Source organism: Anopheles marshallii, chromosome 3 (genome assembly GCF_943734725.1).
Source record: "Anopheles marshallii chromosome 3, idAnoMarsDA_429_01, whole genome shotgun sequence".
Lineage (NCBI taxonomy): Eukaryota > Metazoa > Arthropoda > Insecta > Diptera > Culicidae > Anopheles > Anopheles marshallii.
The window spans coordinates 60,556,760-60,574,631 of NC_071327.1; the positions used below are offsets into that span (position 1 = coordinate 60,556,760).

Here is a 17,872-nt window from a genome sequence, read left to right on the forward strand (position 1 = left end):
TTTTTTGTTAGAATCAATTCAATTCGCTTGTGGGAGAATTGAGGAACCTCCTTATAAAACCATAATTGTATGATCATCTTAATGTTTCAAAGTAATAAATAAGTTCTGAAGAATTTCGTGATGCTTCAAAGACATCGCAAACCAAATCTTTCATGATCTTCCAATCTCTCTAACGTCACACTTTCGTTCTACGCTTCTCCCTTTTCCAGCTAATGATAGGCACGACGGCTACCTTTGTGGACGGTCTGCTGCTGGGCGACACCTGCCAGCACGACATGGACTGTTCGGACAGCGTCAAGGGCAGCTACTGCACCCTGGAGGGCATCTGCGAGTGCAGTCCATTCTACGTGCGGCTCAACGAGTCTTCCTGTCTGCCGTGTAGGTATCGGGCGTTCGAGAGATCTCATGATCTTTTTCCCATCACCCGCCCCCCCCTCCCCCTCGGGAAACGTTAAGTGGATCCTGGGAAATTTGGTTTTGTGACCCATACCGAACCACATCTCAGCAAGAAATAAAGACCTACATCGTGGGGGTCGCTTGGATTTTTGTGTTCTGTTTTCGCTCGGTTACATCTAATTAATCTTTCTCCGTCTCTTCTCGGTTTTAGCTCAACTGCTCGAGAGTGAGTGTAGCCTGTCGGAGCAGTGTTCGATGCGTGTGGCTAACAGCAGCTGTATCGGGGGCCGCTGCCAGTGCGATGGAGGCTTCCTGCAATTCCGCAAACACACCTGCCTCTCGCGTAAGTATTTCCACCAAATTAGGCAAAGTGTTGGTTGGGTCCCCTTCCCCCCCTCCTTGTCCATTTCTCGGGATATTAAGCACGCCTTGTCTGTATTAAGCACCCCGTTCGGCACGCTCGTTATGCCGATCGTGCAGCGTGTGTATCAATTTTCCCCCTTGTGTATATGGTCATCATTTTTCACCCCCGGCATGCCTCCACGAGCCCAACCAGTTGCAAATGCTACCCGATATTTGCTAACTTGACCTCGTTATCGGCCGGTTAGGGCTACGACCCTCACGCGAAACGATGCGGGTGCATCCAGGATGACCAACTTTTGCGCACCCTTCCATCACACACCGGCTGTGTGGCAAATGTGCATGTCAATGCATCAATAGAAATGCATATATCACAGCACGGTGCAACCGAAATGAGGCCAATGCAAATTTGTTGCTTCCCTAAACGCCTGCTCGTATGTGAGTAGAAACCTCACAAGCACTACTAATGTTTTTACTTGAGCTTTCATTTTCGGTTCAAATCTTTTGCTTGACCATATGATTCGAATCGAGAAACCGGAACCGTGATGCGCTGTACGCGAGGACTGTCACACAATCAATTATTCACACGTTTAGCCCACCACGGTAGAGACCCGAAAGGATCATCGATAAGCCGACCGTAGAACGAATAGAAATCCGTTGAAATGGATTGATTGACGTTTGGCTACCCCCCTCCTTTTTATGGACAGAACGGAGCTCTGTTTGACCATTTGACTGATTGTGCATCGTGGATGGCGAAATATACGGTACTACCACCCGCGGGATAAGACATTCCCGCGTGACCTCGTAGGAAAGGCACGGAGAGAGGGGTGTAATGCCGCACCACAAACATGACAAGACAATCGTTATTTATGGGCAGTTTAGATGTGGGAAAGACGCATCGGCAACGATTCCGGACAAATATTTAATAGACATGTCTATTGAATGTCATTAAAGTTCAGCGATGTACAGTTAATGTGTTTGCATGTCCTAAGCGCCCTCGGTGGGCGTAAAAATGCAAACGGGGAATGTGTTAAACATTGAGTCATCCGTCATCTTCAACCGAGACCCTTTTGGGTAAAAAAACACGAGACAAAATGCACCGAGTGGCAATTAGTTTCCAATGTTCTATATATAATATTTCGCATTGCAAAATGTTAACAAGCAAGAATGGTTTAATGCGCCAAACTAGACATCATAAAACGAAACTATTCCAACTTCATGTCACTGTAGTCAGTAAAATCGTTTATTGCTTAACAAGCTTCCTGCTGGGTTCATCCCGTTTCTGACACACGCTTTGTTCGGTCCAGCCGGGATCAGCTAGTGCGTCTTAAGCAATTTGACTCGTTGGCTCGCTAATTGCCGGTCGGTTCACCAAAAGCAACCGATTTGCTATGGACACACACACATACAGCAACGAACGCAGTTGCGAAACTATTTATCCCTTCAGAGATAATGAGCATTTACAGAACAATGGCAGTTATCCGTAAAGATATCGAGCAATCCGCATTCGCGCGCGCGTTCAACCGTAATCGATGAACATCTTCGGCGCGTCTACGTATGCGGGAGAGAAACTTTTTTCGTTCGTGTTTCCCCCGCTTGTGCATTTAGATCGCGAGCCTTACGGTCATGGACGGGTGCTGGACAGTATGGGCCCGTTTCTTCCCGGGGACTCGTTTTCGGGAGGTTTGGAAAATTGCCTCCAAATCATGGTCATTGACTATTCGAAATGCGGGACTAATAAGCAATGGATGTGTGATTAAGCCTTATCTGGACGCTGAAGCTCCGTTTGTTTTGTGTTTTGCTTCCTACTAGCGAATCCGGCCCAGTTTTGCTATCTCCCCCCCCAGGGGTTTTTTCTTTTCGGCCCCCTCGGGAGCCACACTTCACCTCAAGCGACGAACGCATATGGTACGACAGCACGACGAATGCTTGCCTCGGAGGCGGAAATGGAAAGCCTGCTAATCGTGCTGGTGCGGTGCAACCATTCATTCGCGTGATGCGTGTTCCGGTTTTTGCGCCCGGAACGGGCCGAACAACAGCATAAAGCAGATCACCCAACACATCGCGTTCGCTACTGGGTGGTTCTCCCACCCGGCAAACGCGTACGAATGTTACGCGTAATTTAACTCACCACCGCTTATGTTCTATGACAACCTGACCTGGTCCGTCAACCGACCTAATGAGCGACGACGCTGTTCCGTTCCGTGACCGGTGTGGATCCCGTGCACGTTGACAGCCGTCGCAGCGTGGCTACTGGCGGTGACGTTGCCGTTGCGTTCGACCGGCGGGAACAATGGTATTGCACCATCATCAACATCACCGGCAACTTGGGAGCCCCTAGGGGGGGGCAGGTCTTTCCAGCACCACTTATGCTGAATGGATTTTTATATCCACCGACCAGGCATAAGTGGCCGGCAACAGATTGGTCCAATTTCGGTGTTCGCTAGTGTTCGTGCACCGGGACCCGAGGACCTACCACACCCTGCGGAGCGTTAGTGCGGCCGAGAAAACTCGCTCGACAGCGACAGTAATGGTGGACGATTAGTGCTGTTTTACCGAAATAATGAACATCACACCGGTGGGCAGCAAATGGGAGCAAAACCCGTGGTGGTTGTTTGTTTGCCGGCCGATGCAGAAGATGACCAGGCAGAAGTGCACTGCACTACCCCATCGTTTTAACCCCCACCCCCCCTTTATTTCGCCTGTCCATTATCGATTGGTGCGGCCCATCTGTGCCATTAGGTATGTGGAGCAAATCGAAACGCAACGCAAGGGCTTTGTGCAAAAAAAAGATGATTGCCTGCGTGAGCCAGGGTGATTATTGTTGGTGACATTCTGTAGTAAATAACAAATGGCAAAATAATATTTTTTTCACGTGGATTCTTCCGAAAAAACCTCATGGCATTAACTGAGATCAAGACCAATCAAGATCGATTTCGTTCATATGCTCTAATCTGCCTCGCTTTCCATGCTTCCAACCGCTGGCACACATCCCTCAGCGGGACGGTTTTAATGTGCACTTTACCGATTTGTTTTAATACCACAGGAAGCCACAACAGCGCTACCAATAATTATGCCCACAAAAAAAAACACACACACAGCAAGGTTCAGAAAACCATCGAATAGTCGTAGCAAAATACGAAAGAGCCCGCGACGAATGTTATGCCTTTTAGCAGAGGGAATCGCTTTCACGCAGGAAATGAACCAAACCACACAGAACAAACACCGATCGGACGAAACCGATCCTCGCTCAGTGAAAGTGATTTTCCATTTAAACGCATCCCCTTCTTTTCCGCCCTTCAAGTAGGATACGCATCGCCTAACCTTTGAGCAGCTTAAGTAGCATCTTCTAAGCGGGAAGCTGGAAAGTAACATCCTCAGTGCGGGGGCTTACGATGAAGTTGGTATTAATCAACACTCTCCCCCCGTCCCTCCCTCCCCATTTCAATAGCGGTGGCCACTTGTTGATCTTGACCGGCTGCAGCATCGTTCAGTAGTGAAACTTTTTCCAAACAAACCACTTTCTCCCTTTTGTCGCACATCACACTCACGGTCCCGATACCTTCACCTGTGAGGGCAAAGAAAATTCGCATCGCAAAACAAAAAACTGCACAACAACGGCCACAAAAAAAATGGTTCTCGTACCCCCAAAAAAAACCAACCCAAACAGCCGTGTCGTGACCCCGAAAGGCAGCTATCAAATGCAGGAGTGTTGAATGGAAAGAAAAACCCATCCATTTTCCCACGCGTTCCACCGTAATGGTTGCACAAATTATGCTATGCACCAGATTGAGGGTGGTAATGTGCTCGTTTTTTTTTGCGCATGGTCACGATTAATAAGACACCGGAAAGGAAGAGATTTGTTTGTTGTTGTTTTGTTGTTCTTTTTATGGAGGCTGGGCATGGTGGAAGGAATTTGTGCAACTTGCAATCCATCTGCTCGCTTCATTTGCAATTGCTTCGAAAGTATGATTTCCACAAGACTTCCCTTCATGACATGACGGATTAAAAAAATATGATACGTTTTCAGGTGTTTTGTACAAAGTTTACAAGTTCAAGCTACAAGTTTGTTTATCGTTTATTTGTTTTTCACTTGTCCTCCTCATGGAGCTCCACAAGACTCTCTCTCTATTATTGGCGTAACGACCTTCTAGGTCATGCCTGCTATTGGGGTAGATCACGGTCTAAGCCAGTTTTTTTGTATGCGTTTTGACGTTTCCAGGCTTATCCGCTTACAGCTCGCCATACAAATGGCAAGCCAAGTTAAGCCTAGGAAAGAAGGATTAGATTGGTTTCTCAATGAAAGTACCCAAGTACCCAAAACACAAACTCGGCAAATGTCAAAACAAAGAATTTTGCTAGCTGGTCTGAGCCAGATTAGGCCATGTTTCCCGTGTGCGAAAAAGGTAAACAATTTTTTTTAAACGAAAAGAACTAAAAAAGGATTATTTAATCAGACTTGATATTATTTCAAATACATTGAAATTAAAATCAAATTACTAAACTTAAATCGATTTTTCTCAAATTTTAGTTTCACAAAAATGATCCCTTGTGTCATTCTTTATGTCAAAATGCTATGTCCTTTACGAATCTGTACAGAATGATACCTGGATTATTTGACAGATACAGGCTCAAAGTTTAAGCTTTCTAACTTTTGGGATGATCTACCCCATTTCTAGTTTACTAGACTTATTTTACCACGTAGCCGGATAGTCAATCCTTGCTACGGGAGATTCGTCCGGATGGGATTTTGGTCCGGTTCGTTCGCGTGAAGACCGGCGCTGCGACCATCATGCCACTGGGTCGCCACACAAGGCCTTCTAAGATAGCGCCAAAGTTTCGCTCAGTTCGGATGTCGCTATGATAAAATCTATTCCTGAGTAAGGTTAAAACTGCGAATTATTACTGCAATAAGTTCGTTAGTCGCACAAGATGTTGTGTGCCTGAGCACAGAAAGTAAGTATGTCGAGCGCGACTAGGGGCGTGTACATTAATTTGATTCAACAAACGTGGGGAATCTACCTCGCTTTACAAGATTTTTTATAACAATGATCGCTTTGGATTTTTCGAGCCGCTTTTCAAGAGATTCTAAACCTAAAGACAAATCATTAATTTAAACCAAAAAGTTCTATTGGCTCTGCTTATGATCTCCTCAATGGTGAATAGGTGAAAGGCATTTTATCGTCTAGTAAGACACCAAAGTCGCGTAATTTGGGTCTATTAAATTCATATGAATAAATTAGATTCTTGGATTGGAAATTGGATTCCTTTCTGGAATATTTCCACTAGAATAGTTTAACATGAAGGTCACGAAGTAAATTTGGAATTCTTCAAATTTACTGTAAATTATCTTAATTGATTCAGTTTTTTTTACAAAACCTTCACTGTATGTCACTAGAGAAAGATTAAAACATGATCTACCTCAGCTTGTGAGAATTTAAGAAAGGTCAAGAAAGGGTATCCAAGAACAATTCCCAATCTTACTTAACATATTCCAGCTCAACTTCAAAAGAATTCTAAAATAACTCTAACCATTAAGTTACTGTACTTACTCGCTATTAAGATATTTATGGAAAAAACTGCTATAAATATAGCAATACATCAACGGTTTAGATATCGCGGCTGGAAAATAGATTATCTTCCGATTACCCGGTCGGCACACACGCCTAATAACAGGCGTGCAACCAGTTAAATCTATTAAGAAAAAATTCGATTGCAAACCAGACACGTTCGTTCGTTCTGCACTTTTGCGTTAAGAGATGAATTGAAAACCGTAACTACCACTAGCTGCTGCTAGCCTTAAACCGATCGGCCAATCTGTATGCTAATGTAAGCTAACGCGCCTTATCCCAGGGTCGAGAGTCTACCGCGGCTAGAAAAAAGCCTAGCCTTGGTGCAGCGTGCCGGTCGTGAACTTGAACTTTCTGCACCGGATGCAGGCTTTTTCCACTTATATTTCCTGCAGGCACGGCAGTGCAGGCAAAGAAGAAAATAGGGAACGATTCTCCCCCTTTTAGGGGGTGTTTCATCCCGACAACTCACCTGCCTCACCATTTGCCGGAAAGTGGAGAAAACCCGAAGGGAAGGAAAATTACAATCAAAAACACTCCATCAGGCCCAACCTGTGGCTTCCAATCAACCGGAGCGGGTTGCATTCCGGTTCCGTCCAGTTGTTTCATCTCGCTGCAGAAGCCCGTCCGGCATGATCGGGCCCACCGGATCGCCCACAAGGCTCAAGTGCGGCCGGCGCATTATAAGGCGGTAATGATCACGAAAATTACATAATTCAACAAACGCCCATCACCAAATGCCGCCAACCCTTCGGTACCTTCGGGGTGCGTTTGGTAGCCCTTTTGTCTGTGTGTGTGTGTGTGCATTTTTGTTGTATTCATACCGTAAGAATTGTTTTGTTTCGATTGAACAAAACGGAGTGGATATTCGATTACTCCGGAGCGTTGGAGTGTTGATCTTTTAAGCTTCAATTATGCTACTCCATCCTGTACTGGCTGTTTTTTTTTTTGTGAGTCTGGGAGAAATAAGCGAACAAAAGGCCACATATTTTGTGGGTTTTCACAATGAGGTAGCGCTTGGTAAGGTAACGGGACAGTAGGGATTTAGTTAAACTCTTAGCACCCTGATCCAGCCCTTACGTTGTGCGCCAGCTCAATGAAGTAGCTCAATCGCTTCTCCAACATTTGGGGCGCATCCGCGGACTATGCGGTTTTGTGGGTAGCAAAGTACCCTTCGAAAAACAACAGCAAAATTTGACGAAATTCCGGTTCCAATTAGCTCACCACCCGGACACGGAGTCCCGTTGTTGATGGTTCGCTCGTGGCATCCACTTACGGAGCACCCGAATGAAAAGGTACATAAACGAGCTGAACCAACACCGTTTTCTGGTTTGGGTTTGATTGAACTAACTATCAAGTGCAAAAGTTGAAGGCTATTCACGTTGATGGTGTACTACTTCTTGCTATGGATCCTCCGAAATCAGCCCTATTATTACTCTTAGTGTTATCTTTGTTGTGCTTATCTCACAAGAAGAAGAGTTTGCCTTCCTAATGTGAAGCACGAGAATATGTCAACCGCAAAGAATGGGAAAATTATTTTCCGAAAGCTCGTATTCTTCAGCTTGGGAATTTGTGTAATCCACCTTCGCAACGCTTGTACGGTCCGAGGCTTCGATGCAGGAAAATTCTTTTCCTCCTTTCAGCCACAAACGATCAAAAACATTCCAGCAACGACACTGATTGGGAAGGCGTGGATTAGTCTCACGATATGCTGGAAGGCTAAATTGCATAACTTCGTCCATTCGAAGGGATGTAACCTCAATAATGAGCCTCGCGGTAACGAAACAGGAGAAGAATGGAATTATTTACGTTTCGCTCAGTGGAACTATCGTGAATTGGAAAATTTGCAAACATGCTCCTTAGCAAAGTGTAGCGTTGTTGCGGTTAATAAGGTTGCCTTATTTTTGGTCCTAATTCACTACCGTCTTAATTATTTTTCCATTCTTTCTTTCAACATCAAATCGATTTGAGTTATCTAACAACTGGGTGCCCAGGGTCCATTTTCCATAATGAACTCCACCTAATGAAAAGGACATTAAAAGACATTAGCAACGTAAGTAAACTAACGTTAAGAAAGAAACCCCGACGTGACGAGGTAGGAACGCGTAGCGAACTTTCTTTCCACCTCACCGTCAAATCACACCGCCAACTAGCGGCAGCGGTCGAAAAGTATGTCAGAGTGTTTTTAGCATAACATTGCAACCTCCTTTGACCGCGGTGGCCCGGGCTCGCGCAAAACTACATGTTCATTCTATGTAGTGAGCCTGCACGCGCGCCTACCATCCCAAACAACACCACCATCAGGGTGCGCGCTCATTACCCGTACGATTTGCAAGGGATTACACACCAAAAAAAGGTATGCGAATGGAGGTGAACAGATTTGTTCAGCCTGCTGGCGGAACGATGGGTTCTTCGCACCCGGTTGCGGTACACCCGGCTAACTATCGGCGGCTTACCCCCCGGGGAAAGGTCGCGGTTTCAAATGAAAGCAAGAAAGAAAAGTGAAACGTTGCACCCCATTCCGGACAATGACGGGTGGACAAATGTTTTTTAATAACGGTCCGCCTAATAGAGTCTTCAAATTAGTTTGGCTCTTGTGTGGTGCGGGACGAGTGCCTACCTACACAGGACGGTTGTTAATGGGCAGAAGTGTAGTGGTTCGGTGTACCGTTTTTGTTTGTCAGTTTTTATGTGTCTTGACATGATAATAATTTCATCGCGGAAGGAAAAAGTTGCTGCAGGTATTTTATTCAATTTAACCATTTTGAGCTTATCTGTTTCATTTCATTGAAGTCTTTTGTATGAAGCATCCTAATCATACTCTTTAAGGGAGGATATACACTCAACATGTTCATTGTTTTGTTTTGTGTTTTACGTTTTCTTAAAATTAAAAAATTCAAAAATGTCTTGTGAAAACTTCGGAGCATTATGCCGACATACAATGAAATTACTCCCAGGTGAAGTTAATGCATCGAAATGCGTCCATGATCAATGATAAACGTGAATTGATGCCCCTTTGTATTTTGTAACTAATTAGTAACAAATTGCTGTCAAAAATAGTATGCAACCTTCAGCCATTTTGTCATAAATTAAAAATTAAAAAACATCCGCCACCTAAATCAAATCCGGGAGTAAATTCGTTTATACTTCAAAGTAACATAGTTGAATTCCTTTGCTGCATTTAATTCACTTTTCAGCAAATTGAACTTTTGAAAGAATCCATTAAAATATATTAAAAACAAATGTTTTATCTGACAAAAGATGATATTTTCGACAAATTTTTCACTTTTGGTTTATATTTTGTACTATAACTTATTTGTAACTCGGTTGTCAAATTACTATTAGCCGCGTATCTCCGATTCCGCGTATCAGAAAATCCACGTATCTCAGGGACTGCCTGTACTAGGTTTAAATGTCTTTTTTCAAAACATGTTATTATTATTGTATTCAGAGCGATTTTTGATGAAAGTTCAGTGGGTACCATAAACTCGGATATTTTGACAGCACTCCGTAGAAAACCCTGTACAATTGTCAATTTCAGAGTTAACAATATTACGTAAACTTGATTGTGCATACTAAAAATACCAATTCAATATACTAAGTAGTTTTTCTTACTAAAAAATCCCATGCAAAATGCCCTTTTTTTAGAGGATCTGAGTGCATAGCACCACTTACGGTGCTTTATTGGGTCAGAAAATAGATAATTTTTAACTTCTTTCAATTTAACGTTTTCTTGGTGTATCGTTTTAACTCTCCATTGCAGTTTTCTTTTCTTATATTTTGTTTAATTGCAAAACTACTCATTTCCTTAGTATTTTATCTTTCTTCCCAAACCAAACAGGGCTTGAAAACGTTTAAACATTGAAATAAATTCAAATCTAAGAATGCCAAGAAAGCGCATGATACGGTCACGAAACAAAAGCCCCCCCCACTTTGCCGATCTTACGACGCACAACCGTTCTCATGCTTATCTTTTTCCCCTGCGTTTGCTAACTATAAAGCATGCATGAATAAAAGCACGAGCCGCAAAAGTGGGTTAATTTTTATCTCTCCCAAAGCCACTACACTCGCTCACCTCAATCTGCTTCTGGACAGCCTGTTGCATCTTGTGGATTCCTGGACTTGATGTTCATTATACCGGCTGGTGGTTCAGAAATTCAGAAACGAGTGCGATCTTCTTTCACAGCGTTCCACCAACCATTCCACTCCCGCCCTCGGGGTGGGAGGAACAAAAGACACGCACACCAATTGCAGTAAGCTCCATTTGCATAACAAACTCAAATTATGCTCCATGTTTGGGTGAATGGAACTATTTCGCCGTCATTAATCAGTTGGTAGCTGCACACGGTGGGTGAAGCTGTTTGTTATACCCTGCGTACGGGGAGCAGTGTCAAGCAAGAGTGTCATTTTCACTCCCGCCGCTGACGGTTCATGCAAAAATCGTGTCGCAAATCAAGGTCAGGTGGTGAATCGTGCCCCGGCCGCCGTATCGCCGTTTCCTTTGGAGGACGTGCGGCAACACGCATTCACACGCGCCGGTAACTGTACTCCACAACACGGATGCCATCTCGCTGACCATGCGGACCATTTGTTTTTATGATTATCCTGCCGCGTCCGGCTCGGTGACGCGGTTGACAGAGTGTAATTGTTTCGATGCGTTATCGCGCAATTGGATCCGCTTCGTGCCAGGCAACCATTTATGCCGTGTGGTTGGTTCAGCGTGCGGGGATTAATTGAAACGAGTGGCGAGCGATGGGACGATTGTTGCGAAAGGGATTTTCCCACTGGTCGATATGGTAATTACACGAGTGGATGAGTTTCCCGTCCTAAGGCTAGATTCGTTCGTGTACCGTCCAGGGATGATGGCAGCATGCCCATCTTTGCGTGTCGACAGCTATTAATCGATGCTTTGAAAGTGGTTTTCGTTAACGACAACTCAATCTTCCCGCTTATGTCAATGGCTTATGATTGGTCATTACAGGGCTCCTTAAACTAAACTATTTCCCATAGCTCTGGAACAGATAAACGAGTTTTAAGTGCGTCATTTCAGTGGTGCTATAATCGTAAAGTGAAAGCTACATTTTTCCTCTCAAATTATCGCTTCCAAACCAACCTCATTAGACTCAAAACGTGACGGTTTGGCGTCCTCCGTAATGAGAACATTTTATTTTCTGTAGCATATTATTTTGCACCCACTAAATCCATTTACATACATTGTTCTCATCGCTCGAAAATGTCCTAAATAAACAAACCATGAAAGCAGATCTGCCAGCTGAATTATTACCACCGATAATCACCCTCCGTATCCAGTTGCGAAACACTTCACCACTCGCTAATAAAGTGTCTGCTAATTTATGACACACTGTCATGCTGCATATTTCCCATTAGCGGATCATACAATGCCCGGCCTTCTCGGCACCCGGGAAGATCATCCACATCTCCCAGTAACCGGGTATGGGTAACCGGGCTATCTGGGTGTATGTACCGTGAGTTGTGGTTAGGGAAACTTATCCACCTACCAGAAGATGATCGCGTGCGCTCCACCGCCAACAGACACGGGAGGAATGGAGATGAAGATGAGAACGAGATGCCTCGAGCTCAAGCCGCTTACAGCGTGCAATTTCGCAATGGATGATGCATGGTATGCAGCCCTCCTGGTCTGGTGCACCAGCAGCAAACAGGGGCGATGAGAGTGGTTGTCGTTCTATGGTCGGAATGGTACGTAAATCGCTTCCGGTACGGCGTCCCTTCGCTCGATTTATGTCAGTGGAATAGACACTGGAGTGGCTGGTGACATAATTTCACTGCCAGATTGCGTACGACTGCTTGCCACCGGGCAATGCCCGTGATGCGCTGTACGGTTGTATGTTTGCGAAAGGGTTACCGTGCCGTTCTTTCACCTGGGAATGGTTTCAATGATGTAGGTCAACAGGCAAGGTTAGCTGCCAGCAAGGGCCAACCAACCATCGTGCCCGGTATGATGTCACCTTCCGCAATTGTGCTGGAAATGTGACACGCACAAGTACTGGGCGATCGGTACCGTCTTTTGTTGACCGTTGTTTGAGAAGGTACCTTCAGATAAGTGTTGGTAGACAGCACGATTATCTTGCAAAATTATTACTTTCCACTCGCCATACACCGCGTGAAACAAATATTGAACCAAATCATTCATCAAGGAACCGTCCAAAACGTGACAACAACTCCACCACGCTCTCGTCGAATGCATTTATCGAATAAATATTCTGAGCTGGTTTGTTTTCTGTACGGTTCGCTGCATCCGACACTGGCTCAATCGATGGAATTAGCTTCCGTTTTCAATTTCCGTACGCCAGACAGTTCCATCGGCTTATGACCGTCCGCCATCGTTCATTCGTATCATCCTGCCGCCGAATTAGAGTGGCTTCGTATGAGCAAAAAAAAAAGCGGCATCCATTTATTAGCCCGATAACCAGTGACCGTGTATGATTCTAATAATTTAATCGAAAACACTTGTACTCCCCACCAATTTTTTCCCCCCCGATTGGACCATTTCCCGGCTGGCATTCTGTCTGAATGCGTGCGACCGGAAATCGAAAATCGCCATCGATATGTCGGGAAATGCGTTGCCATAAATTAATTCCACATACACGAGCCACGGCACCGAACGTTTTGTGTAAATCCGTAATCGGTTATCATTTATCACGCGTCTCTTTTTTTCAGCCGCCCAGCCCGGTACGGTGTGCTACAGTCACGCGCATTGCCGCATGTGGGACACGGAAAGCCACTGCGACTTCCTAATCCCGAACCTGTTTGGCCGCTGCCAGTGCACGTCGCCGGCACGCCAAAATGGGCCGACCTGTGTGACGGAACCGGCGACGTTGGCCGTGCCGGAGGAGGAACTGCCAGCTTTCACCAAGCCGCAGCAACAAAGTCCCGCCGGTGACGGTGGAAAGGAAGAGAGTGGACCGGATTCGATCGACCGGATGTCGACCACAACGGAGGACGATGTGATCGTGGTGGATAATGTGGTGCAGCGCGACGACGCACAGGACGAACAGATGGCTTTGGCGGAGGAGCACATCACCACCGAGTATCAGCCGGCCGCATCGGAAGAGGATGGTATCAGCACGACGGACTTTGTCGAGATCACGAGCGCTAGCTATCCGGAAGGGGAACGTGTGACGACCACCAGCGGTATGGAGCAGTACGAAAATACGGACGAGTACTCGAACCTGGAGAGGGAAGTGGAGGAACAGTTCAAGCGGCAAGAACTTGCCGATGCCCTTGCGACCACGACGGCCGCACAATGGGCTACCGAAATTGCCGATGCCATCACCACGGAGGAACGGGAGCAGCACCCGTTGGAGAAGAGCGACTCCTCGACTCAGATGACGATCGAAATTGTGTCCCCTGCTAATGGCGCTGTAACGACCGATCGTAGCGAGACGACGACGTTCAGCAACAGCGACGGCCCAGCGACAACCGGGCTTGAGTTCGACACCGAACCCAGTGACGTCGACAACGAGGTAGAGATTGTGGAGTACGATCGTACGGCGTCACCCGTCGATGACAATGCACAGCAAGCGGCATCATTGCTACAGCAGGAATCCACCGTCACCGCCACCGAGCGCATCGAGGAAACAACGCTGCCATCCGCCACGGAGCACACCAACACGGAATCGAACGATGCGAAGGAAATGACAACGACCGAGTTGATTGAGCAGTATCATGATGTGCAGCTGCGCCGTCAAGACTCCAAACTCTTCGACGAGGACGAAGTGGAGGAGCTGGTGGAGAAGAGCCCGGGCAAGGATCGATTCGAGGCGCGCGAAACGACAAGACACTCGGTGCGCGATAACGAAGTAATTGACACACAATCGCTGGACACGACCACGGAAACGCTCGTCCGATTGGCTAGCCGCACGACGGCCATGGAACCGGAAGCTCCCGTATCAACAACAACCGTTGCTACATCGACCGCAAGTAAGTGACACGGTTACAAGTATTGTCCGTTGATTCCTTTTTCCCAAGGAGCTATTTTTACCCAAATCAGAGTCCAGTTAGGAGCAACTGACAACTTCGACAATTTTGCTCCCTGTGTTGGGCGAAATTTGAAATCGCTGCTAGCGCCACCTAGGTGTGAGATGCACGTACTAAACCTTCCTAGTTTAAATACAGCCCTGCAGGTGGCGCTGCCTTTATAGCAATTTGCATCTTCCGTTGCAGAATTCAAAATACGTTTCCGTTACAAACGCAATTTAAAAAGTCTCCTCCATTTTAAGATGTTCAACTTATTTACAACTTTTTGGCTTGTTTCCGCAGGAATACGCACCCGAGTTGATTTGGGAGACGGTCCGGTCTCGTTGGGTTTAACCTGTGCCAACAGTGAGCAGTGCCAATTGGCCGATCCCTACACCTACTGTAACGACGAGGGACGTTGCGATTGTTCCTACCGTACGCCGGATGATTCTTGCCGGGCCACCAACACCGGTTGCTCCCGTGGAACGTTCCAGGTATGCTTAGGCGCGCTATTGCCGGATATGTCAAAAAGATTTATATCAAATTATCAAATTCCCCCTTCTTTCCAGTGCCGCTCGAGTGGTATTTGCATCAGCTGGTTCTTCGTGTGCGACGGACGTCCGGATTGCAGCGATGCCTCCGATGAAGAGTGTAACTTCAGCCCGAAATCCAACGCCACTCTGGGGCGCTCGCCCAGCTGTCCCGAGCTGTCCTTCCGGTGCGAGAAAAGCGGCCGCTGCATATCGCGGGCCGGCATCTGCGATGGGAAGGCACAGTGTCCGCACGGTGAGGATGAGGTCGGGTGCGATTTCCGCAAGTCGCGCAAATGTCCGGAACACACGTTTATGTGCCGCAGCGGCGAATGTCTGCCGGAGTATGAGTACTGCAATGCGATCGTTTCCTGCCGGGACGGAAGCGACGAACCGCCGCATCTGTGCGGTTCCCGGGCGGTGCCGAATTTCTTCGTGAAGTTGCTGAGCGGTCCGACGGCGCGCGGTCGCAACTATTGCCCGATGCGTTGCGGTAACGGTCGTTGCCGGTCGACCGCGATCGTGTGCTCCGGACGCGATGGATGCGGTGATGGTAGCGATGAGGATCGGTGTTCTGTTTGTCGTAAGTACTGTTTTACTACTATTTTACTGCAACATATTTTTTTTTTAATAATAAACTAACATGTCGTTTAACCTTCAAAGTCGTACGCCTCTTTGAACGAACTCCTGTAGCACACGACATTAAAACAAATGCAGCACACAGTCGCTGCCACTAAGCAATCGATTTTAGTTGCTCACGCCATTCTGTTTGCCACTAAAACGCACGCACCCCATTCCGTACCCACGTGGGACAATGGCATAATGTTTAAAAATAATACACATAACATACCCACCGGTCCGTGTCCCTGTGAGGCCCTTATCTGTAGTTTAATAATTTAACAACGTGGAACACCACACCACTAGCCCGCGCAATAAGCAGAACAACAAAAAAACAAACCAACCACACACGGTGTATTTTAACATGTTTGCCCCCTCGCCATGATGTTCTGGCCGTAGTGTTCATAAGTTTGATTTTTTAAATGCCACTCCACATGGTTTGTTTATTTAACGCTCAAACAGCGGGAAAAGAGTTGCACAACGAACGACCAAGCAAAACGCGAACGGAACTGTTGGTTCCATCCGAAAGGCTGACGCTGTTGTTGCCATTTCGTCTCGATCTCTTTCTCGCACTGTCTCCCTCTCTTATTCTTCCTAATTTTCCCCTTGTTTTTCTTTTCCACAGGATGCCCTTCGCCGGCCTACAACAACGTCCTGGCACCGATCGTACCGGCCGTCATGTCGAAGCCAAGGAGCAGGACGAGCCGCATCACCGGTGGACACTGGTCACGTACATAAGTGCGGGCTAGAGACTCCGTCCGGGTGGGCCAACCGGAAGTGGGCCAACCATTAAAGGGAACCGTGTAGGCTCGCTCGCGCCATAGTTTCGCGTTGTGTTTTTTTTTTTCTTTTGGCTCTCGTCCACATTTCTTACTTTTTAAATGTCGCCCAGGGTTTTCATTTTCTGCTCCGTGTTCCACACGTCTTCCGGTGATAGGGCACTCGTGCTAACGTGCCGTGCTAGTGCTAGTTTGTAAATAAAGCCCCCCCCCCCCCCCCCCCCCCCCCCCCTTCCCCAAACCATTCGGTAGCTAGCTGTAAGCAGTGGCACGCACTAGGGCAGAGTGAAACCTTGCGGTCGGACGTCGCCGGGCCGAATCGCTGAGCGGAGTTTTAATGAACCGGATTTTATACTATTACAATGCGGAAGCTATATTTGCAGCGGAAAGGATACTAGCAATTAAGTCGAAGGCAATTCAATTGAGGTGGCGAATGTAGTAGACACTAGCGGCATAGTTGCATCCTCCCCAGTAACTCCCTTTCTCTATTTATCGTCCATTAGTAAGGCTAGCGTATACGGTTACTGTAGGGAGTTGCGATACATTAATATACATTTTAGGGCCGAAAAGATCCGCCAATCAGAAGACATGAACCACTGCTGGAAAGGAAACTTATCAGAAGTAGCGAGTTTTTCGCATTTGGGCAAAAGTTTTCCGCCTGCCGGAATGGAGCATGAGTAAACACTCTGAAGAACACTTTGGTAGTAAACAAAACTCTTAATGGATTTAGCCGGCCCGGTGCCACTAGGGCACGATTTGATATGCTGATAGGATGGTTTATTTATTTTTGCTGCGGTTGCTTCCGATCGGCCCAGCAGAAGAAGAAGCACGGTCGACTAGGGGAAAATTTATTTATTTCACATTGATAAACTATCGATAGGCATCATTCACACGAACTAGAATTATTGCGGACAGACGTAAGGCGTGGCCCGACTACGTGGCACTGGAAACATTAAAGTCTAGATTAAAAAACAGGCAATCTTTAATCGTGAAGGACTCGCTCTAGCCGCTATTGGAAGCCTGGTTCAACGGCGAAGTTTGACAGGGGAAAGACGCAATCGCTTTGAGAAGAAATGGCTCACGGAAACCACGATTCGCTTATCGATCGTATGTCGTTGAATGATGCACTCCAATAGACTTCTGTTGTGTTGGATCGTATTTTTTCCTTATTTTCCCTATCGCTCTCTCTCTCCCTCGCGCGCGCTGTCCCGTTTATCATCCGCCCGAAGTACCTTCAGAAGGAACAAACTGTCGGTTTCCAGGTGCGTCCAAATCATACTGGCCATTTTTGTTTTCTACATCGACGCACAGGAACGATGTCTGTCATTCGCACCGGAGAGACCGTTAAGATTAGCGTTAGCATTAGAAGCGGCAGCAACATAATTTAAAACAACTATTATTCTGCAGCCGGCATGGGTACCAGGCGACTGATGTGCTGGAGATCATGCAATGCTGTACAATGTAAAATACAAATTTTAACCAAAACCCGTTCCGCGTTTCAGTTCTCGCATACCTACATATCACATTCGCGTTCGTATCTCGTACTTCAGCACCGCATCCAATGGCGGAATGGCGCAGCTTCGCAAAAGCAGTGCTTCCGTTTTGCGACTTTTAATCAATG

At 46.5% G+C, this 17,872-nt stretch overlaps 1 protein-coding gene across 1 annotated transcript; it reads left to right on the forward strand.

Moving 5' to 3' along the window:
* Nucleotides 1–215: 215 nt before the first annotated feature.
* LOC128713974 (uncharacterized) lies at nt 216–16,210 on the forward strand. Its single transcript, XM_053808849.1, has 6 exons — nt 216–378; nt 608–739; nt 13,026–14,288; nt 14,628–14,818; nt 14,894–15,437; nt 16,098–16,210. The coding sequence occupies exons 1-6, from the start codon at nt 276–278 to the stop codon at nt 16,208–16,210; spliced, it is 2,346 nt and encodes a 781-aa protein (XP_053664824.1). The 5' UTR covers nt 216–275.
* Nucleotides 16,211–17,872: the final 1,662 nt, after the last annotated feature.

Bases quoted from the DNA above. Each gene is read 5' to 3' on its own strand.
- LOC128713974 (XM_053808849.1), top strand. From the start codon at position 276: ATGGACTGTTCGGACAGCGTCAAGGGCAGCTACTGCACCCTGGAGGGC. The intron at 379-607 runs GTAGGTATCGGG...TCTCGGTTTTAG, and splicing joins CGAGTCTTCCTGTCTGCCGT to CTCAACTGCTCGAGAGTGAG. The intron at 14,289-14,627 runs GTAAGTGACACG...TTGTTTCCGCAG, and splicing joins CGTTGCTACATCGACCGCAA to GAATACGCACCCGAGTTGAT.